At 37.6% G+C, this 25,036-nt stretch overlaps 2 protein-coding genes across 2 annotated transcripts; one reads left to right on the top strand and one right to left on the bottom strand.

The window, feature by feature from the left end:
* The first annotated feature begins 2,251 nt into the window (after positions 1-2,251).
* Positions 2,252-8,495, top strand: LOC134653586 (pancreatic lipase-related protein 2-like). Its single transcript, XM_063509017.1, has 9 exons — positions 2,252-2,321; positions 3,572-3,658; positions 4,326-4,377; positions 4,820-4,924; positions 5,230-5,371; positions 6,002-6,150; positions 7,206-7,420; positions 7,906-8,059; positions 8,395-8,495. Exons 1-9 carry the CDS (start codon positions 2,288-2,290, stop codon positions 8,465-8,467), a joined length of 1,011 nt encoding a protein of 336 aa, XP_063365087.1. The 5' UTR covers positions 2,252-2,287; the 3' UTR covers positions 8,468-8,495.
* Positions 8,496-9,201: 706 nt separating this feature from the next.
* LOC134652014 (organic cation transporter protein-like) lies at positions 9,202-12,602 on the bottom strand. Its single transcript, XM_063507199.1, has 4 exons — positions 12,075-12,602; positions 11,317-11,724; positions 10,850-11,090; positions 9,202-9,662 (listed from the first exon to the last, which is right to left on the bottom strand). The coding sequence occupies exons 1-4, from the start codon at positions 12,467-12,469 to the stop codon at positions 9,234-9,236; spliced, it is 1,473 nt and encodes a 490-aa protein (XP_063363269.1). The 5' UTR covers positions 12,470-12,602; the 3' UTR covers positions 9,202-9,233.
* Between the last annotated feature and the right edge of the window lie 12,434 nt (positions 12,603-25,036).

Below are 25,036 nucleotides of genomic sequence, written 5' to 3'. Positions count from 1 at the left end.
TTACGCGTTAAATACTTATGGCAGTTATGGATGTTTGATTACCTAATAGACAAATGTTTGGTTTCGTTTTGATTATTTGATCAGAGTCAAAATTATGAGTAAGGGCTCAATTAGACGGTGCGAGAACTCGCATGCGAGTTTCATTACATTGCGTCATTTGATCGGTCGGCTGAATTGATGTGACCTCAATGGTCCGCAATGTAACTAAAATCGTCTAAATGAGCCCTAACGTTATCTAGACAAGCTAGCTAAGTGAGAATGAATGAATGTGTTACAAACAACAACATTAAGTGTTACACTAACCTGCCGCCAAAGAGCCGCTACCATACTATCGGAGCTCTCATCTCATTATCAAACGACATGCTTAAGAGCCCATCAACGTGCACAGTAGCGCCACTGCTAAATAATCGTGATTATTTAAATTTAACGAAATATATTTAAAAAAGGGGGCCGCTACGTACTGTATCTTGTATTAAAGTATCTTTTGAATACATCAAACTAGTTTCTATGTTGCTGGATTCGTCAATCTAATCTATGCGTCCAAAGTTAAAACGACCGTTTTTGTTTTGAGTTTATAGATTGACGAATCCAGTTCGAATCGAACTAGTTTGATGTATTCAAAAGGTACTTTAATACAAGATACAGTACATATCGGCCCCCTTTTTTAAAATATCTTTCGTTAAATTGAAATAATCACGATTATTTAGCAGTGGCGCTAGTGTGCACGTTGATGGGCTCTTAAAAATTTCATAAAACTTGACATGGACAATTATATAGGTACACGTACCTACCTAACATTAACTATGTCTGGTACCTATATACTAGCTTCGTTGCAAAAAGTTTTACAAAGAGAATGAAAAATGAAAAATGAAAAATATTTTATTCAGTAGCTTAAAAAAGAATAGAACGAGTATAAGTTTTGCAGTAAAACTCTTCTACTTACTCGCTACACTTAATAGATCAAAATATTCCCTATAATCTCTACAAGACTATAAACTTCATTGCGTGACTGTCCCATGTAATAATGACCATGATTCATGTTCATTGTTTTATGATCTTGGTAAACATGGTTAAACTTCTTCAATTATCGGGTATTTTACAATTACCACATAAAGGAACATTGATTATCCATGCTACAGATTTTTTCTAAATGCCTAGTTATCCTACTAGACTTATTAAAGTAACAACAATGGATTTAATGCGATTAATGATCCTTACAATGTAATTTTTACCTGTGTCTTGTGTATCTTTAAGATTCTATGGTCACCGTTTCAGCTTATTCTTGTGTCCGGAATGTTCTCTACAGGTCGCAATTCCCAACTGATGAAAATCTGAATAACGCAAATACAAATGGCAGTCTATCTTCTAAATATAGACGAAATGCACCCCAGCGCATACCATGATCATTGATCACTCATGAAGAAGATAATACAAAAATTAAAAAAAAAAAACAATAAAAATTTACATGTGAGAAACTTAAGTAGGTACCTACTTCGAATTACAGCTTTAATGTCTTATCGCGAGAAGTCAAGTCAAAGTTTAAAGTCCAAAGTTTTTTATTTGCGAGAATTATGGTCAGGTACAATGTGATGGACTTAAAATAACTCGGCTCTGCTCTGCACCATTCACTAACCCGGGGTCAACCGGTAAAACCTGGAGTTACCATGGTTACTAGTACAATATGACACTGGGTTAACGGTTTAACCGGTTAACCCCGGGTTAGTGGGATGGTGCAAGTGGCGCTTAGTGGCATGAAAATTAAAATATACAATTTGAAATAATTAATAAATTCAAATAAATTAAAAATTAATACAATTACAGCTAATTTTAGCTATTTATTTAAATAAAATAAAATCAGAGTCATTAAGAATATACAAATTTTACAATGTCACCTTCATCCTTATATTTATTTTGAAATATTTTATACTTATCTAAAATTCTAGATATCTTACGAGTGGTTCACTAAATCACAGTCAGTCAGCTAAATCGATTTTTGTGTCAGTATTGATTTTTGCGATTTGTGTATTTATAACCTTATGAAGGTAGGTACCTACTATTTAACTAAATTTGTAACATTCCTAAAGTAAACTGACCCAAAAATATGGTTTTTGTTTAAACAAGGTTTTTTTTTACGTATGACAAGGCCCACGTTGTATAATGTTAAAGATGAGTATTGACGAATAGCTTAGATCAGCAGTGTGACGGTCGAGGCCGCCCGCTAACAAGATCAAGATCGAACCCGCGACTCCAGTCTGAGACTACGCGCCGGCAACAGTGCTCATCTAATATGGATTTTATGACACTATTTTTTATACTGAGTGGTGAGTATAAAAATTAAGTGATGGTTTTAATTTCTATTGTAACCATCGAGTGAGATTGTGGTGCGAATGCTTACTATATCACTTCAGAAATGAGTCCGTTTAACCCCATAGTCCACTATATTTTGTGTACCTCGTATCTCCCCTATACGTAAAAGTGGTTATGATTTTTTTCCTGTAGAATGCTGTATGCCCTGTATGGAATTAGGGCTCCGTTTGCGATATTAAGCTTAAAAGTGTAGTGTTAGAGTTAAGCTCAAGTTAATTAAGCTTATTGTCACAGAAACAAAAGTACATGACATAACTGTAGGTGTTGTTTCACTCATAATAATATACATCGTACCTTACCTACTATCGTGTAAATAGATACTCAAATCGTAGTTTTATGAAAAAAAAGGCTGAACCTTATGAACGGAAACGGGTTTTCTTGTGACCTATCCTCCTAAGGTCCAGCCATAGAAATGAAATACCCAAAATTTGCCACTGAAATGTGAACCTATAGCGCAGGGAATAGAGTTAATTTTTATTTGTTTGAAAATTTAACGAAACAAACTGTTCCAATTGACTAGGTAGGTAGGTAGCCTTAGGAGGTTAAAGTTCTTTTTTTTAGCATTAGAAAAAAGGTAAACATAGAAGCCGGGATGTGTGTCTTTTTATTGAAAAAATAGCATATTTATAAACTAATACGTTTATATATAATGTGTTAACGGACGGTCATTTATGTTGATTCTCCTTACATAAGCCGTCGGCCGTGACTTTAGTTTCAATGTTAGGCGTAAGTAATTTGCGTATTATCTAACTTATTTCTTATTCCGGAGGATATTCTATGTAGGTACATAGGTAAGATTTCAAATATTTATAATGTTTTTATCTAATTCAGTTCCTAGTTTCATTGACGTTACAAAATGTAATTTATGGAAAGTACTTAATCTGCACCAGCAGGGACAGCTGACCCCCTGTATTTGTTTGCATTTTAAGTATCTAAACGACCAATTCTTTTATATTTATTTATTTATATAATACCTATAGGTATATGTATATTTCGGGGATCTTGGGAACGGCTCTAACGCATTTTTGAGTTTTTATATGTTTTCCGAGCAAAGCTCGGTCTCACAGATTTTACACATTTAATAGGAATGAAAATGGTTCACTTTGTTTACTTCTAAATTTACTGATAGGTACTTATTTAAGTGCCTAGCCGAATTTTTATTCAATATATATCTCCTCAATTTATTATGTTGATTATGTTCTAGTGTCATTGTCGTGTCAAGGGCAGAGGGAGGCCAGCCTTCCGCTCTCTTACGATAGCTTCCGGCAGATACTGCGGTCCAAAGTCTCAGGTGAGCATCATACCATTCCAGAGGGCCTACCATGAACCACGAACCACGTTCGACGTGTTGCCTCCCGAGTTGCACTTACGTACGAATTTACAAGTGCGACGGAGAGGCAACACGTCGAACGTGGTTCACGTTAGGCCCTCAGTTTTCCACGAAATTGTCCCGTACAAACGCGAAATATGCCTTTTTTCTGTCGTAATGAATGTGAAAAATGCTCTTGTAAAATATAATCATCTACAGACAATATATATGCTGCTGCTGGTCAAGCAAATCTTGTCAGTAAAAATTGACGCAAATTTTCTATGGGACGATATCCCTTCGCGGCAGCTTCGCGCCTACATTTTTCAAATTTGCCGTCTTTTTCTACTGACAAGATCTGCTTGACCAAGTATATGATGTACCTTTGAAATAATGTTGGTACGAGTATTACGTAATTTGTAGGGGAAAGCTCATGGAATGCCCTTTCTGTTAGGTGTGGACGGTGTGGTTAAACCACATAGAACAAGCTGCCTCGCGAGGAAAATACCGCGCGAGGCAGCTTGGTCTAAGAATACCTCACCCGAGGCAAACGGGCAACCATGACGCCTTCGGCGAGGCACGCCTCTATCCACGCATCTGCAGTTTCTTTGTCGATATGAAATATTAATTAACAGTTTCTGTTACGTTCCAGTACCCGAAGGCCGTAAAATCAGCGTCAACGATGTCATCTTACGATTGTACAGGTAACATATTGTCAATACAGTTTATATTACCTACTGCTATACATATATTGTTTTATGTTTTTTCCCGTACACGGAACACGGTTATCTATTGGGCATGAGCATAGGGACGTTTAACTTATATAAAGTCTGTGCGGAAAGAGAAGAGAAATGTATGGGACCCAATACATTTTTTTTATACAATTATTTTTTCATCTTTGACGATTCTTTTCTGAAATTCTTAAATTTGTGTTAAATTTGATTTGTATAATAATCCAATATTATTATGGAATAATAACATCAATAAATTGCTCTGATACCTAATTAGCTTAAGATAATATATATGTTACGATTCATAAGTGCTTGTTGCTTAGGCCTACATGAATAAAGTATATTTTGAGTTTGAGTTTGATTCTCTACTACTCTTCTCTTTCCGCACAGACTCTATTTGTTATATTATTTCCAGTCCAAACGCAACCAAACCGGCCGGGTACCGCATCAGAGAGACCACGCGGCTTCTAGCTGACCCCAACTTCGATCCGCAGCGGCCCACCGTTGTTTACGCCCACGGGTAAGGATAGTTCGTTGTATACTAGGTATGTCTGTGGCAAACAAGCATGCGGCCCGCCTGATCTCCGCTGCAGTCTCCGTAACTCCAGGTCCAGACCTGCCATTGTAATGCGTTCATCATTGGAAACTTACATAGGTATGGGAGTTTTATAGTATACTACTCGTGTGACGATTATTATTACTCTGCTATTGTGTTTGGTGCCCGACAAGTTGTCGGCAGTTTATTGGAAAAGGAATTCAAAGTGAATTGTCACAATTTTTTTTATAAAATGTAGGTATGTTACTGTTTCTCTTTTCAAATTGCAGCTATGTGGAGCTGTTTACAGACGCAAGTGTCAAGCGCGTGATGGAAGCGTATTTGCAGAATGGGGAGTACAACGCGCTACTCCTCGACTGGTCGAACCTGGCGTTCGGCAACTACGTAGTCTCCGCTATCGGCTTGAAGGCGGTTAGTAGGTGTTTTCAAATTCAATTCAAACGATGTTTTCAAAATGCGGTTAGTAGGTGTCTCCCTTAGATGGTGTCCCATCAGGTGCGCTGCTTTTTTTTTGGTTTTATGGCCTGGTTTCCAGCGCTGCAAGGAGGCACGTGAGTATTGCCGAATCAAATTGGAATTTATGTATGTATTACTAGGTTTTTCCCGCGACTTCATCTGTGAGGAATTAGTGACAGCAGCTAAAGCAAGTATAGCAGCGCCTGGACAAAGTCTAAATGCAATCAATAAATTTGAGCATATCCTTAATTGTTTTCATCAATTAACAGGCAGTGCCACCCCCCCCGTTTCACCAAAACTATCCTATGTCCTTCCCGGAGCTCAAACTATCTCTACTTATGCCAAATTTCAACTAAATCGGTTCAGCGGTATAAGCGTGAAGAGGTAACACACAGACAGACACACTTTCGCATTGGATTTGGTGAGTGTCCGGCGGCGTAGCCAACGTGTCAATCGCTAACGTACCGTAGCGATTGAAACGCAACTGTTACTCTCGCACTAATATGGAAGAGACACAAAGCGATTCGATGGCGAAGCGATAGTCACCTTGGCTAGGCCGGCAGTGTAGTTTTCGTCTCTTTTCAGGTAGGTGAAGAGACAGGGAAGGCAATAGCGCGGTTAATAAAAGGCGGACTGTCTCTGGAAGGACTGCACCTCGTGGGGCACTCTATGGGGGCGCAGCTGCTCGGCGTCGCCGCGCGGTTCTTGGCAGAAAGGAAAACTAAAGTGCCCAGGTATATTTAGGCTAAATTTTCTTTCTTTAGCTTACTGTGGGGCTTAGTCAATTTGTGTAAAAATGTCCTATAATATTTATTTAATTTTCGCTTTTGACAGGTGTCTTTCAACCTGTGGGTCGAAATTTTCCTGGGGGTCGCTAAATTGTTATCGTAAACCAATCATTGTATGTAGCGTACCGTTTTTCAAATATCAGAAAGGATCACCCTCATCGATCACCATACCAATACGACCGTCCACGGAACTTTCAGGACACTTGATGAAATCCCGTTCTAAATAGTTTTGATAACAAAGAGTATTTTACGTCAATATGTAGCCACTGTTTTGACAGGTGAAGTAAATGGTACTGTGCTTCTAAGTAGAAGTTGTAGCTTAAGTAAGCTGGCCAAAAAAATTGTGTTGGGCTATTGGTAATTAGCGCATGACACAACAGTTGTACAGCGCCATCTGCTTCAGCTGTCACATCATGTGTGTTTATCTATTCTATGATCTGGGTTTATTTAACTATGCAAGTTGAATTTCATTTCATTTAATTTAATTTATTCCTTTTGTGTGTACAAAAGGTCTTATGTGTAAATCATTATATGTCTCAACACAACCCGGAGAGGATATTAATTGCAATATAGCCTGACCAGTAATATATGATAATTGTCAAGAGGGCGCTGTTATTCTCATGTATAGGGTGACAATTCAGTGTAGTATAAAAAAAATAGTTCCAGTGAAATTCCGCAACATGGCGCACCCTCAATAGATCCTGGTTCACCTATACCACAGACAATCCAACCTCTAGACATAGCATAGTCGCACTACCCCCTCTGCCACACATACGGTAGCGTTACTCCATCTTCGAGTCAATCCCGTGCCGTGATTGGTCCGTGTCTTTGAACGGACCAATCACGGCACGGGATTCGCTCACCTCGTCCCCCCGCACCCCCGTATTTTTGGCAGCATCGGTTTCATGAAAGAATTGGCCTAAGCTCAGTCTAGAGGTTGGATTGTCAGTGACCTATACACAATATCGTATTGTGAATCATAGTTGTTGTAAATGTATCAGGTTGACCGGGCTCGACCCGGCCTACCCCGGCTTCTACCCGCCGCTGCTCGGGCCGGCCATGTCCCGCTCGGACGCCGTGTTCGTGGACGTGATACACACGGACGGGGGCGGGTTCGGATCCCCGGCGGCCACGGGCGCCGCGGACTTCTGGCCGAATGAGGGGAAAGCCAAGCAGCCGGGGTGTTTGTCGGCCACAGTTCCGCTTACCGTTGAAGGTGGGTCTCATGATATTTTCGACACTTAGTGCCAGTTTCACCATCCGCACTTGACAGACAGATCAACGTCACCCGGCGCGCCGCGGCGGCTTACTATGAAACTCTCCATACAATAAAATATAGCGAACTTTTTAACGAAGACAAACAGTTTGGTGCTACCCTTAGTCGACCGAGCTAATGATGAAAATGGTCGTCATTCTTTTTCCTCCATCACCTTGCTGCCCTACTAATAATCTAAGGGAAAAGTATGGCGGCAATCTGCTGGTGAGCATATGACGTTTTTCGAACTATGTGAGGCTATCCTGAGTTTACGAACTATGTGGTGAAATCCAGCCATCGTAGCTTAAGGGTTCAACCATCGTAGCTGTTTAAAATTTCAAATTGAATGACTGTTTTAAAAGTGCAAAGTGACACCAATTTGATAATTGATCACTTAATAACCTTTCTATCCTGTTCTGCCACTAAGTATGATTTACTTTTTCCAGATTTCTGCAGCCACTGGCGATCATGGGAGTACTGGGCCGAGTCGGTAGAGGGGGGCGAGTTCATGGCCCGGAAATGCGAGGATTATGACACCTTCCTACGAGGACAGTGCAAGGAAGAACCCCTCGTCTATATGGGACTTAAGGCCAGCCCTGAGTAAGTCTCTCTCATCTTAGAGTACTAGGCTGTTGGTTAAGGGAGGAGAGTTCATGGCCTAACAGTGCCAGGAATGATGCTTCCTTACTAGGACAGTGCAAAGAGCCACTGGCCTACAATTAAAAAATGGGAGCTATGAAAGAATTAAGCAGCAAATTAAATTATTTATATACCTACGTAAAAAATATCACATATCACAACATAAGGTAAACGTACTTACAACTTTTAAATTAAAGGTAAAAGTTTCAATAACTTGGCGGCTAGCACGATTAGCATAAGAGGCACCAGTGGCGGAAGACCTGCAGAGCATTAACCAAGCAATCTTTTTTTTTCAGGTTATCTGGCAATTTCTACCTGCGGACAGCTGCGAAGGCACCCTTCGCTTTGGGCGAGAGAGGCGCGGACTGACGAACACACATACAACCAGGCCAACCCATAGTTCTGCTTAGTAAAACTCTTACATAAACTGTTATGTTATGTGAGATCTTAAGATGATATTGTGATATTAAGGTAAAATTATAATTAGTCTCAACAAATGTGACAGAGCAAAAATGGACTTTGCCGATTGTCAATAAGATTGATTTATAATTATACGCGTATGTACCGTAAGCTGCAGAGATAACTGACCCCCTGCAAACAAGTTTCTATGCGGGGGTAATTTACATCACTGGAGTCTTTTTGACAACAAGCAGAATGATCCATTTTGTTGTCATAAAATATGAATATGTACAAAACCACTAGACTAAGTATAAATAAAGTATTTTATAATTACAATAAATATGTATTCTTAATAACTACTACATTAATTCAAGGCGAATTTGGTTCTTATCTGAACAAAATATTCATATTTTATACAAAATTACAATTACATCATCTCAACCCTAGTAAAGATGAAATTATAAGTTACCTATTTTAAGCTAATCTATACGAATTTACATTATGATCGTCAGCTATTTATTATATACAAATGTCAATACAGATAAAAATCACCATCAAATATCAATAGCAATGATCAAAACTATGATCTGGCCATGACATATACATAAGTACCTACCTACTCTCGCTTCCGTAAGCTGCTAGGACAAGCAAGTACCTCCTGCTTTTAAATCACATTTTTAATTTAGCTGCCAAAAACCCGCTATGCGAGTCCCCCTTCGTATACGGCACTGAAACCCTAACTTTCAACATCCTCAAAAGAGTCCGGCAACTTCTTTCCTTTCGTTTCTGGCAGCAACAAACAAATAACCGCTCCAAGCAGCGGGGCGAACCCAAAGATAACCGTCGGCAACCATGGTGTAGTTACGGCTAGATTCGAAATGAACGGAGCTAACATGGACCCAAATCTCATACCTACAGAACACAGCCCCAAACCCATATTCCTAACCACAGTAGGGAATAATTCTGAGGAGTAGATATAAATGGTGGTAGCATCAATAGCCAAGAAGCTGACGCCCAGAGTTCCGAGTGTGAATTTGAGCCAGAAGTGGTCGCCGACCACCCCGAGGGTTAGGAGGCATAGGCCGCCGAGGGTGAAAGCGGCGATGGTGGTGGCCTTCCTGCCGAAGGTGCGCACGCACCAGATTGACAGGAGGTTGGCGGGTAACTGTAATGAGATAATTTAATGTTAATTTAATATAGCAAATAAATAAGTACTTATACTTTCTTACCATAGAAAAAGGCAACTGTCATGATATAGGCAAAGAGAATTTGAAATAGAGGCGGATTGTCAATAGTACATTATTGTCGAGGTTCGGAAGTAGCTACTTGCAGGCTGAGGATTCGTTTTAAACGGACGACCTTGGGAGTCCGTTTAATTGAATCCGAAGCCAGCAAGTAGCCTTCCAGCCGAGTCATATATAGTGCTTTTCTCAAAAATGGTGCAAGAAATAGAAATATTTTACAGAAGCAACGTTCTAATTTTCACAGAAAAAAGTAAAACCATTAAAAAGATTTGGTTGCCGCCTTTAAAAAAAAGAAGTGTATTTTTCTGCTGAAAATACGCCAACGTATTTGAGACACCTAAATAGTCGCGGTACCAACATTATAATAATAAGTGTTGATCATCTGTTTGGCTGTTTAATGGACCTATGCCTTCATTTGATATGGCCATTTAAAGTTTAAAAAAGTTTGGAACTCGTTAAATAATGGAATTTGTATGCGACATTGCAGTCCCGAAATCGAGACTGCAATGTTTTTAACTTTTTAATTTTTTGAATGACCATAAACTACGCATTTCGCGACCTATTTTTTAACCGGCAACGTCGACTTTGCCGTCCATTTTTGAGAAAAGTAAATTATGTAGCCACAGTAAGGTTATGGCGCCATCTCTCGAAAAGTTTGCACCATACCTTTGGCCTATGCTCGGCTAGATGGCGGTAATTTCAATATTTACAAATTAATACATATCAGTGAAAGAATAAGGACCAAAGTCAAATGGCGTTCTAACAGTTTTAATCTTGGTCAAAAGATGGCAGTAAATTTACTGTGGCTACATAATTTACCATGACAGTAACTCTCTAGACACTCTATACTCTTTGATATAGGTAATTGAAATTAATGTTAATATAGAAATTCAATTGCATGTTGAATAAAGGACTCAGCGGCAAATGATTTTTCGTAGCAGAGTAGGTAACGTAACGACATAAATAGAAAATTAAGTAGAACATACAAGGAACACGTTGTATAAGATTACGGCGAAATTATTTCTAAGGATAAATTTAGACACAGTGCGTGAATATATTATAATATTATCTTGAAGAAATTTGTTGTGTGATTAATATAAATATTTACCTGAATTACGGCAGCAGCGGCAATACTAATGTATAGACTGGAGCTTGTCTGACTGATGTACTGGTTGACTCCATAGAACGTGACTCCAGTAATGACCCATAAGGCACAGGAGCACACGGTTCGGACCCACAGATTGGGACGGAACAGGTCGCCATAGTGGACTTTAGGCGCCTCGCGGGTTACCAACTCGTGGGATACCTTCTTGAGGGTCTCTTCTATTTTATCTGTAGGCATTTTGTTCCTGGAATTTGATTATTAAATATTGTTACATAGCACTGACTTTCACAAATAGAATTTAGTGCAAGTTTAGTCACGTCATATTTTCTTTTGTTGTTCATGCACCGTTATGTATCATATCACCATTTCCATATCTATGTTGATAGTAAATGTATAGAGTTTGGGACTCAATTTAGCAGTTAATCCAAAGTTTACCTATCAGAGGTAAAAAAAAGGTTTCGACTACTTACATGATAGCAGCTTTCTTCACAATCTCCGTGGCCTCATCCACTCTTCCCACACTGACCAACCATCTCGGAGATTCCGTCACGAACAGAAAGTAGCTCAAGTACACCACTTGAGGCACCGCCAGAGCCAACGTATACGACTCCCAAGTCCTGAAGAAATATGCGAACACTGGTATAGTCAAATGCCCCAAGATGAAAGGAATATGGAACACACATCCAAAGGCCTCCCTGTACTTGGGGCCTACGGCCTCCATGACGATGACAAAAGAGATAACCATGGTCCCGGCGGTGGAGAAGCCGAGGAAGAAACGGAAGACGGTGAAGACGATGTAGCTGGTGGAGAAGGGGATGCAGAACGAGAAGAGGACGAGGCCGCAGATTGAGGCGAGGAAGGTGATCCGCCGTCCGTATCTGAAAAAGCAATTTTAAATTCAGGTTATGTTTAACCTCCACTTTCTCGTCATCACTTGTAATGAAACTAACCAAAAAACGATTTATAGCAATTAATAACATTATATCCCAATTTCCAAACACTTATTTATTTGCAAATAAAACCTGGCGACTAATACTAACGCACTAAAAATATTGAACTAATATCAATTAAAAACCCAGGCACAGAAAAACCACTGAGTAAGTTATTTTGTCAAAATGTTATAATAAAATACCGTAACATATCTAAACAATAAAATACCAATTGAAAAAAAGTGACTTATGCCTAGGCAGTTATTTGGGTACTTTTAAATTGATACATTTCAACGTACCTGTCAGAAAGGAATCCATAAACGATGCTCCCAGTCAAGATACCAAACTGCAGCATCATCTGAGTGAAACTTGCCATCCACGCCCGATCGCACACAAGGTCCCACTCAGAAACTATAGTGCTGTCCATAGGACTCGTGTCATACCCATACTTCACACAGTCTTTATAACAACTCCCGTTAGCTATAACCCCAGTGAAGTTCTCCGGGAACTCTTCACACCAATATGTCACTTTAGGTGTCAGGAAAAGTATGGCCATCTGCACCCATCCTGATGCAAATTTGATGAGGAATACTGACAGGAAGATTATTAGTTGCCATTTCCCGAAATGCCCCAAAAGTTGGGAGAATGTGTCTTCGGGGACTGACTTTTCTGGGTCTGATACTCGTTGAACCATCTTTGCTTTTTGTTTTCCAACCTTGCTTTATTTTTGCATTGGCGCTTAACTATTTTTTTAGTTTTCTGCTTGATTGAGAATTGTGACTTCAAAGTTAAATTTTCTTCAATATTATCTTATTTAATCCATTCTTGTGCACATATCTTATTAGTCTTCTTTCGTTGCGGTTCCTTGCCCTTCTGATAATATAATTAACATCAATCTAATTCAGATCTGTCGAACAGCAACATCTTACGTTATACATAATTCTTAATGTCTGCTTCGTATATCGTCTAGTGTCTCCTTATCTGTTGATATAAGTCGGTTATCAACAACTAATACACCTAGATACTTTTATTATTTATATACCTAAATATTAATTATCTGTTTGTATGTCACGGCTGATTCGCGTGAGACTCAAGGCTGGTTCATCTTCATTTGTAACCTTTAGCAAAAAACAAATTATTTTGGCGGAACCGGTATTCTGTCCCACCGCGTACCACTCTATATTACGTTGGGAAAGTCATTCAGTTATGAATCGTATTCTGGTGTAATAAGGTAAACGTTTGAACTGGTTTTTCAATATGACGTAGGTATACGTATATCTAATTGTAATTGTTACAGTCGCTGCCAGTGTTACTGGTTTAGAATGACGACTACCAACAACACACAATATGACAATTTTGTATAATGAATTAATTTTCGCAATTAATATTACCTATCAATTTGTTTTCGGAATATTTAGGAAGTTTAAGGTGTTGAATTTTTCACCCCTGTCACAAGACACTCTGTATTGGTATTATGCGTGTCTTGCATATTTACACAAATTACTGTAATCTGAAATAAACATAAATATTATACTTTCTGCCTACCGCCTATTGCCTACTTACCGGTTACGACTGAACTAATACGTTGACATAAAATGAGGTCGAGGGTTTTGCAGTGCCATTTTGAAATAAACTTTATATACACGTATGAGTAGGTGTTGTTTTATATGGGGACTTATTTGCTCTGTCAATTTATATTGGGGCGAAAAAAGCTTACTTTGCTCGGAGCGAAATTATAAGAATTCCCCAGAAGTGTTTAGGTATCTTGCCCCAATATTTATTTTACCTAATCTATCCTTATTTAATGTGTTTTCAGTGCTTTTATTAACGATCTTATTGATTTTACAACTGTCTGATTGGAAGAGGACGTGACAATTAACTGTATCAAAAGATTAGGTCATTCATTATTATAATCCAATTATATCGGTCCATATTGTAGGATGATCATGATACTTTGTATCGTTTAGATTTTTAGATAATTGTTTAAAAGAAAGTTTTGTTTATAGGTAGATAGCGACCCGCCCCGGCTTCGCACGGGTTAACAAATTATACATAAACCTTCCTCTTGAATCACTCTATCTATAAAAAACCGCACCAAAATCCGTTGGGTAGTTTTAAAGATCTAAGCATGCACATACCTACAGACAGAGAGCGGGAAGCGACTTTGTTTTATACTATGTAGTGATACACAATCAATATTGACATTATACGCAGGCTTTTAGTTAATTTATATTATATATTTAATAATAACATTATTTAAATATATTGTATCGCGTATAATCAAATTAATCGATGTAAAATACATACCGACCACAGAACAAGTAGAATGGCGATGCGAGCAGGGTACGTGTCGCCGCGGGGTTATGAGCAAACGCTCGCATGCTACTCGCCCGCGCTGACCGAAAATGAAGTAAACATGCCTTTTTGGGCCACAATAACGTTCAGATTAAGAAGCCAGACGTCAAATCTGTTTAAAGGAGGCGTATCCATTCACCACGCACACAAGGCGCTAGCTAGTTTTTACTACCGTTGCGCGAGTGTTAGTAAATGTGGAGAGGAACGAGCGGCGACACCGGTTCCGATACTAACTGTGCGCGATAGCCATTCTAACCTCTTTAATATGTTCTGTGATACCGACGTTTCTAACCCTATAGCGTTCTTGGTCAATAGGAGACGGAATCAGAAAAAATATATTCACCTCTGTCAATATTACAATATGCAAAACTAAACAACTATCGTAGTACCTAATCAAAGACAATACATAGATATTTTTTAATACATAACGATTTTCACTTACCATAAATATATAAACATTGAATCTCATCCAATCACTCAAGGTTAGCAATATGACAAATAAACACTAACTATTTAATAACTTGTACTTGAATTTAAACTACTACACTAATCCGTGACACTATTAGTAGTTATATTTTTAACAACAAAGTATAAAAAAGAAAAACTTGATCCACCTCATCATCGATGCGCCCTGCTGCCTGCGCGCGCGGCAATCAAATGCAGTTGAGATCACGTCCGATTGATAAAACAGACAGGTGTAAGATATGAGACAAGAAGTAGTAAAATTGATACATAATTTTAATTTATAGTGTGGGGTAATGTGTGAGCACTTTGCTGGCAGTACTAGAAAATCATAGTGTTTCTGCTTTGTAAGTTCATCTGAATTCATATGTATGTAAGTATGTATATGTATTTGTAACTATAATATTTATTTATGTATGTTTGTGTCTGTGTATTTCTTATTATTGTATTGGGTTAGTATAGGTACCTAATTGTACCTATCGTAAGTTCATCATGTTTTTGCACCGCCTACAACTTATCTGCTTTGCCTAAAGGTTGACTGGTAGAGAATGCCTTATGGCATTAAGTTCGCCATTTGTAGTGTGTTTTCTTATGTGCAATAAAGATTAAATAAATAAATAAAAGTGGCAAAAGTTGAAGAAGCATTACGACTTGTAAGGCGATGCAAGTGGACGTCGCCTCACGAACACTTACTTATACAGAATTTATCTGCAACAACGTATACCTATAGGTACACTTCGCTGGCACTTATGAGAACGAGGACGTCATAAATTGAGCTTTCTCTTTAATATTAGGTAGGTACCTGTAATGTATTAAGATGTATTTTAATTTTTTATTAATCTTTGTTCCCCCGCTTCTAAAGTTAGAGTGGGGAGCACATTGTTTTGAACTTTCGATTTGATTATTTTTTCAAAAGTGTTCATTTAGAAAAATGTGTACCGTTTACTTTTCCAACTAGGGAACAAATTAAATTACCTTATGAAAATATTTTGAAACCTATGTTTTTAGGGTTCCGTAGCCAAATGGCAAAAAACGGAACCCTTATAGATTCGTCATGTCTGTCTGTCTGTCCGTCCGTATGTCACAGCCACTTTTCTCCGAAACTATAAGAACTATACTGTTTGTAAGTAGATGTATTCTGTAAACCGCATTAAGATTTTTACACAAAAATAGAAAAAAACAATAAATTTTTGGGGTTCCCCATACTTCGAACTGAAACTCAAAAATTTTTTTTTATCAAACCCATACGTGTGGGGTACCTATCTATGGATAGGTCTTCAAAAATTATATTGAGGCTTCTAATATCATTTTTTTCTAAACTGAATAGTTTGCGCGAGAGACACTTCCAAAGTGGTAAAATGTGTCCCCCCCCTGTAACTTCTAAAATAAGAGAATGATAATTGATAAAACTAAAAAAAATATATGATGTACATTACCATGTAAACTTCCACCGAAAATTGGTTTGAACGAGATCTAGTAAGTAGTTTTTTTTTATACGTCTTAAATCGCCTAAATACGGAACCCTTCATGGGCGAGTCCGACTCGCACTTGGCCGCTTTTTTTTAAGTTGTCACACTACTACTACTTTTGTCGAAAAAGTAGCAAATATTGGGTTATTTCGACGAAACAAGCAAAATAGTGTCCCCAGTTTTTCATACAAATTTTGAATGTCAGATACAAAATGTATATGAAAATGCGTCGCAAAACTATTTTTTTTCCTTTAAAAGTTTCTGTATTGGTGTTACACGTTGTATTCACTGAACATTCTAACACATTCTATAGTGTATGTCAACAGAAAATAATTTCTCTAGGTCAATCAGATATACGAAACAAACTGTATTTCAAAATTATTCGTGAACCATTCAAGAACAAACGAATGCGATAAATGGTTTAGCCCAAAAAACGTTTATTACAATAATTGCTATGGCCTTTAGCGTTGCCACGGTTGTCCGTTCGATTCCCGACGAGGACACGACCTTATATTACTTAATAACTGGCCACATTCTATGTTTAGTACATTATCATATATTTCGCAATATTTCTATCAATAGATTCGTTAAAGAATAGCTGTGTAGGATTTAAATAGTTTTTAAATGATTAAATTATATTTCGATACTAAATTATGTGCATAGGTAGGTACTTATTTGTGTACCTATCTAATTTTATTTTGTAGATTTATAATAACTTTAACATTTTAGTTTAAAGTGGCATACGTGTTTTAACATTTGAGAGGCCAATTAATATAAATATGTAACTTATTTACTCACTGTATCAAGTAGTAAATTCACGACTAGTTTAATGCCAACACCACATTAACCTCCGCGCGCGCAAACAGACGGATAAACACTGCGGGTGACAGGTAATCGCGAAAGACATAATTACTACGGTTGGTACAGGATAGTGATCAGGTAAAAGGTTCAACATTATGTTACTAACAACTTTTAAACCGGGCGTACAATAAAAATCCTGACGACCCACGTCCTAGCTACACATACATACAATAGGCCATAGACCCCAATTAATTTTTGACTCTCTCTCAGTGTGACAGAGTTAAAATTAAGCTGGCAAATTTTGAAACCCAGTCGCCAGGAGGATAAAAACTTTCCACAAGAATTATTTTGAACGTGAGCGATTGAGCCATTAATTTGAGTTTTTTCCATAAAACTTATAAAGGTTTAAAGAACTTTATTCCTCAAAGAAATTTACATTTCGCTTAATGAGAGACATTACATAATATCTTCACATTGAATCAAAAGGTGAGTGCATGCAAAAGTACGTTGGTACTAGAGCCAGTTAAATTTATTTCAGCGTACGGTATGACGAACATTTAGGTAAAGCCATAAAGTGTGAAACATTATAAGTGTGAAAACCATCATCTATTAATAGTAACCACAATATCTTGATTTCAAAGTCGAATAGCACTTTTACCGTATTATTAAGTTACGATATGATACGGAAGTCATGGGAATTTAATTAACCATGTATTTCTAGCTCGACTAATAACACTTCAGTAATATCATTCTTGGTACTTAGGTACCGTCTTTTAAAAATTGGCTTCTAGCAAATTCATGATGATTTCGCCTAAAGATGTCAAAAGTGGCTCGTACTCGTAGAGTATGGGCGTTGTTTGGTAGTTGCATTCAGTAAAGTGATACCTAGCCGGACTTTACAAAAGCCACGATGGCTGAGTTGTAAAGTTTAAGCGATGTTTCCTTATAGGTACTTACATCATTTAGACCACTGAATCTTTTTAAAGTGGTAACTACGACGCATATTTCTAAAGAATGGTTAAACACGTTTCAAGACTAATTCTTCAATAGCTGCATACTTCCACGTTAGTTCACTGTATAGTTGGTACCTACCTAATAAGCTATCAATATTAAACTTTAAGCAATATGTATTACCTACCGGAAGGCCAGGCTGCAGGCTGGCGATACTCTGTGATTGAGCGCGGTTCTTCGGACAGTAGCAATAAAGAGACTGCAGAACGCCTCGCGTAACGCGTCGCGTACACCAGTAACGCGTCGCGTACCTACTTACCTAGATATTTAACGTGAGAACCATCTCACGTTAAATATCTAGGTAAGTACGCCTTAAATAGGCATGTATTATATACCTAGTGCATCTAGCCATTCCTGAATAGCCTAAAACCTACATTACGGTAATGAGCAAAAAACAATCAAATATTTCCTAGATGACTATGCCATTTCATCCCTGGTACAAACAGCAACACTCTTAACTGTCCATCGGTGGACCTTATGCCTATTGTAATAAGGATTACGAACTGTCAGTTAGCAATGTGGGGGGTGGTAGGTACTTACCTATTTGTCAACCAACCATTGTATTCCTTTGAAGGCGTCGAACATTACGATGACAAGACCCTTGAAAAGAGATGACTAGTACCTTGAAAATGTGTCACATCACAACCTGCGTGTTTACTTTGTAAATGCCCCAGCCCCAGTGTTGAACACTATCTCAATAGGTAGGTGCCAAGTCCAATCTTAAATCCAAGCAACGGAGGTGACAAATAAGCTGTTAACTGTTGCAAAAGGCTAGCGGCTAGATGACAAGTTTTTAATGGTATCAGTCGATCCGGTTTGTTTTGAGGATCAAATTTATATATGGGACCGATTGCATTATACCAATACCTATACAGAAACGACACGCGACAGTCAAAATTTGATGAGATGAGTGATGACAATGGTAATGCAAGGCACGAAACGCTCTTACCAAACTTACTTGATCGTGACGTCACGATCACGAAGCCGGTTAGAAGTTATGTATTTGTTTATGATTTGCATATTATTTTAGTGCCTAAGTTATTGTGACCAATTTACTAATTTTTATCTAGCATCCCAATCAGGCTGACAAACGAACGACACCTTACTATTTTTCTAGTCTAATTGTAAGTCCGAAATTATCCTCACGGCATTATGTGTCATTGAAACAACTGGTCGGACGTACAAAAGTACCTATTAGTACTTCCTGGTTGTTCGTGTGGTGACATTTACATAACTACTATATTTTGATTTATACGAACATCTTTTTTTGTTATTTAGAATATTCTGCTTGCAACGAAGAACGTAATGCGACATTGGATATACCTATGTATAAAGCTTATATTTGTTTTAGTAGGTATTATGAATATTTTGAACCTAACCTTGCGCCTAAATGTTACCATGTAATGTAAAAGTGTACTGGCTGCAAATAAGTCTCTATTTATATCCCTCTATCTAAAAATAAGTGCATAAGATAATCTAGTTTAATTTTAAATAATACCATAACCACTTCCTAAATAAAGGATTAGGCCACAGGCCAACGACACGGCCATAGCGATAGCGACCAAGAGATTCATTACCGAGGTCGCTCGGAGGTCGCAAGGTTGTTATGGAAATGGTGCAGGAAAAAAACACACGAAGTGACACACGCGACGGTCGGTTGGTTCAAAGCAGCTATTTCTTCTGTCACACAATGTCTTCAAAGTTTTGAGACAGCAAACGCTGTACTTAGGTGTTGGAGGATATAACCAAAACTTACCTAAGTATAGGTGTCTCTCTCTCTCTCTCTCTCTTCTCTTCTTTTTAGCCCTTTTTAATATTTTTGCCATTCTGTTCTATTTTGTGCTCTTTGTACCCATTTCGATCTAGCTGTTCTTTTGATGTGGTCATACCAACGCATTTTTATTAAACGGTGGATAGGTGTAAACGGTGTAAATGTAACTTTTGGGCTCCACTGACCCTGGCAACAAATCAATCGTTTGAATTCGTTGCACCCACTTAGTCGGCAACGTATTAATTAATCGTGTGCGATTTGTTGCAAGTTTTGAGAAACTATTTTAAGCGTCGACGTAGGACCGTTCATGTACAGTCAGCAGCAGAAGTTGCTAAGCGGGCGAGTCGTTCAAAATTATCTTGACACGCTCTTATTCTCTTAACAATAAAGTCGCGTCAAAATCATTTTGAACACCTCGCTTGCTTAGCAACTTCTGCTCCTGACTGTAGTACCTACATGTGGTTTTCATAAAGGCCGAAGTGTTTTAGTTAACACGATGGCAAACTTTAATATTTTGAAGATAAATAAGTGGTAAACCGGAAAAACGCGTTTTTGTTATCATCCTTTTATTATCTAATTTTAGCGGTTATTTATGCATGAAGCATATGCTGGTGCCAACTACCAACCGAAGTAGATAAACAGAACGTTATTATTCACCTAAAATATTTTAACACAAAGTTTAACTTTGTCTAATGGTTCACAATTACATACTCAGTTACGCATGACACCTCTTCGACAACACTAAATAACCTCCATGTTTAGAAACAGAAAATCAATACCAAGAGGTATTTCCCGGTCAAACACAAAACAGTTTTTTCTTGAATTCTCGTTTTCTAACGTAAATATGATTGATGTGGATAATAATGTACAGTAGGTAGATACATAACAGGAAAACTATGCTTTGCCTTTACCACAGAACACAGTGTACCTACCTTTACCTAGGTACACTGTGTTCTGTGTTCAACCAAGGTTTCATTGATTGTATACGATGTGTAAATTGTAAGAAAATCTCATTCGAGTTTGACAGTTGCAGAAGATGGCGCTTAACCTGAGTTACCGCAAAATGTACGAAGCCCTATAGCGCCATCTATATTAGCTGTCAAATTTGAAGCACAATTTCACCTTACATTTTACAAATCTTATACAATAATTTTGAGAGTTGGTTAATAGTGAACAGCATAATGGGCTAATCAATACCGCACTGCGTTTAAAAACATTTAGAAAGCAAGGTCAATGCAAGATGTGCAAGCCTGCACATGTTTTGGGGTTGTTGACCTTTATTTTTGTGCCTGTTTTGTAATAATAAAAATGCAATCATGCTGGGAAGACCGCCTACAAGCTGTTTCGACGCTTTTAACTCTTTGTTTAAATTAAGGGCAGTAAATAAATATAAATATAAATATTGGGGGACATCTTACACAGATCAACCTAGCCCCAAACTAAGCAAAGCTTGTACTATGGGTACTAGGCGACGATATACATACTTATATAGATAAATATATACTTATATACATAGAAAACATCCATGACTCCGGAACAAATATTAGTGTTCATCACACAAATAAATGCCCTTACCGGGATTCGAACCCAGGACCATCGGCTTAGCAGGCAGGGTCACTACCCACTAGGCCAGACCGGTCGTCAAAAAACAGAATAAAACAGAGTAAAAAAACAGAATAAACCCAACAAATTATTTAATTCACCATAAATAAACAACAAATTGTTTAACAATAAAATTTCAAATTAACAACTGGCAACCTGTCATTTAAGTACAGTACAATAAACTCAGATTAAAAATGTCTTTTTTATAATGAACAATAATTCAAATGACTGATAAAATCAAATACACGCTTAATTTACTGTACCTACATATTATTTAAAAAAAGTCATACATAAATTATAAAATTAGAACATAATTTACAAGGATAAAAGATCTAAAACATGCTTTCGAACAATGCTAAAGGAATGATTAGATTGATTAATAATAAGTGTACCGCGAACAAAGTTTGTGCGGTACACTAAAAATCACAACGATATATGAATAAATCTAAAAACCCAGGATCACATAAATATTATGTCTATTCTAGACCTACCTACGCAAGAAAAAACCCGTAAATGGGCGAATCAACTTTAAACCGACGCATCTCTAACGTTACCTACCAAAAATGTCTCTGGAGTTACCGAGAAATCACGTTTTACAATTTAATATTTGTCTAAATTTTAGATAAGTAAGTACTTATATTTGCTCTCAATCGCTTGTTTTAACGTATAAATAATATAAAATGATATAAAACTAATAGAAGTTTAAATTTCGTGGACAGATCAGTGTTGGTCTAAAAGTTGATTCACCTAAATTTACGTTTATATTGCCAAGAGCCCATATACTCGTATTGTACAACATCTACAACTAATAAATGCTAGGGGTAGCTCTGAAAGGTTCTTAATTAGGTAGTTTTTTTAACGACAAGATCAAAAAAGTGCTTATAGTTTGTCAAAGGACTGTCTCATTTCAAACATAGGCAGAGAGAATCATACTATCTTTGTTTTACACTAGTACTTGCACCCAAAAGAAAAGGATGAGTATAGTTTTTTTGTTCCTATTTACCTACTGACAAATTGGTTTGACCAACTATAAGTGTTGGGCTACAATAACTTAGCCACACGGCCCAGAAGTCGTTTTGTCCCAAGTGCCGAAATAAGATGCTCGGCAGCGCTCCATCGAGTTTTAGTATCCAAGCTGATCAGGAGCCGACCAAGATGCCAGTCTACGAGACTGTAATTAGAACATTTTTGATGTATGGGGTGAAGCTTGAACTCTACTCAGAAAGATGAGAGCAAGCTGTTAGTGGCGGGGAGGAAAATATGGCGGAAGATTTTGGGGCCTATCAGAAATGAAGATAGAACTTGGAAGCGTAGGATGAATAGGAAGCTAGAGAAGCTGTTTGCGGTGCCCAATATAATAGGCAAGATCAAAGCCACACGACTCCGCTGGCTCGGTCACCTGGAGAGGATCGTGCTGTGAGAAGAGCGTATGTAGGGCACCCGGGTGGAAACCGTCAGTCTGGGCGTCCCAGATGCCCCTGGAGTAACGAAGCCCTAAAAGACCTGTCCGCCCTCGGATACCCAACTGGAGTGGCGCAGAATAGGGCAGAGCGCACGTTCAGTTGTGTTGGAGGCCAAGATCCGTTTTGGGTCACTGAGCCAGTGAAGTATACGTAAGTGCTGAAAATGTCATGTTAAAGGTTATTAATTACGAAGGTGAGGTCTGTGCCATTGCTATAATATTCGCTCATCATCAGGCAAGCCTATGATGGAGCTGGTTCATGTCCGTGGAGCGCCAATAAGTTCCAAGTCGACACTTGCTCGGCGGTGACCGCAATATCTGAGCAAACAGCAGCAGTAGTATTTCAATTATTCTTGAAATTAGAACACTATGGTCTGCCAGAAAATGTTCTGAATCTCATGTTCTCATAACATAGCAATAGAACAGTCAGGTATTGTAAATAAAACCCAGTCAAGCGGAACTACAGTTAAGTCACAATCTGACTGGGAGCAGATTTGCTTATGTTTCGTTCAATTAAAAACAAAACAATCAACTCTATCTCCTACATTAAAGGTACAATTTAACTACATTTTTTTTCTTGTATGGCGGGCCTTAGAAGGATAAGAGGTATGTTGTACGTGGTTATACTATAATCATGAAATAAGGAAAACAGACAAGTAGTACAAGTAGGTAATTCTGAACAGTACCTATACTAAAACATTGGTTAGCTTCAAGAAATCATGACTAGCATAAAATCAACACAATTGTAAGGATAATTTTGCTTTGAGCTGCACGAAGGTATATTTTTAGTCTACTTTCTTAGTAAGTTTCTAAAATTGCGAAATTTCCACATGTAAATGTTTCGGTAATTTCTTATATTTTTGTATGGCAATTGGAATTGTCCATATCTAAAATAAAAGTTTACTTTGTTTCCTGTGAAACTTTTCAGAAATTTCCGAGATCTTTTCTAAGTTCTCGCAACTTCCACATATGTAAATTATTTACCCTATTCTAGGTTCCCATCTTAATCTACAACATTTAATCTTATTTCGACATTATATAATTGTAATACGCTTACACTAGTATAAATAAATTAAATTAAAAAATTGCAAAAACTAAAAATTGTTCTATAATGCCATAAATGCCAACGCAAGTTGGAATGAGAATTAATTTGATTAAAGTCTAGTTGATGATTATTGAATTAAAAAATATATGGTCATCATCATTCTTTTGCCCTTGTCCCATTCACTTGGGGTCGGCGCAGCATGTCTTTCTCTTCCATACCTATCATATCATATCATTTCTCTTTCATATTAAAAAATATAGGGTAAGCAATCCCATTTTTAGCCATAAAATGTTCCTTCGAGACAATATTGATGGGTGAATTAACTTTTTCCTGACACTCGTTGCCATGGTTACGGTCTCTTGGGTCACTTTTAAAACCAAGGAGTATGGTATTTAAAGTAACCAAACATACATATTTATGGCAGTTACAAGTCCATTCTATAATGGGTCTAACTCTAAGCAGATGCTTAGCATATTAGTAGAATGTAGCATAACATAACATTACTTCTAAAAAACCATGTTACTGTGTCGCCTGGCTGACGTGGCAGAATAACAACAAAAAAAGTTAATCCACCCAGATCACAGTAATTTTTTTTTACTTTGCATTGATTAGAGAATTAATAGGTTGTTTGACCCTATAAGTCTATAAAAATGCATTTACGTAACTCAGTTTAAAAGCTGCCAAGTTTTCTAATATGTCCACTGTAGTAAGTACGTTGTGTGTAGTGTTTTACATCATTGCCAAAATTAATTACGTGTCATTTAAGACATCAGGCCGCGGGTGCATTTTGTTTGTACTATAAATTTCAATAAGGTGCTTTGGGTTAACTTCGAAAGCGGGATAATTTTGAAAATGGCATATTTCTACAAAACTTGAAGAACTTTCTAATGTAGCAACACTAGCAACAGTACTTACGCCAGGTGCCTTGATAACCTTTGCAATAGCCTATGTGTTGATAAAGTATGAAGTGCTTCTGGTTTTATAAATATTTGCCATTTTCTAAATTACCCCGCTTTCAAAGTTAACCCAATGCACCTTATCAACATGAAGATTATCAAAAAAATGTCAAATCATGGGCTTAAGATACACAAGCGACCCGATGTCTGATATGTACTATTGTTAACAGAAAATACGTAAACCATATTGCAAAGATAAGCTCAGGCTTACCAATGTTCAGTGAAATGTTGCTATAGTTTGGCAAGCCATTTCCATCACTAGAAAAAGGCAACAAATTTAAAAAATGTAGGTGCGAGGGGTAGTCCTCCCATAGACAATTAGTGTTT

Source organism: Cydia amplana, chromosome 1 (genome assembly GCF_948474715.1).
Source record: "Cydia amplana chromosome 1, ilCydAmpl1.1, whole genome shotgun sequence".
NCBI classification, from domain to species: Eukaryota; Metazoa; Arthropoda; class Insecta; order Lepidoptera; family Tortricidae; genus Cydia; species Cydia amplana.
This window is presented reverse-complemented; position numbering and strand designations above follow the sequence as displayed.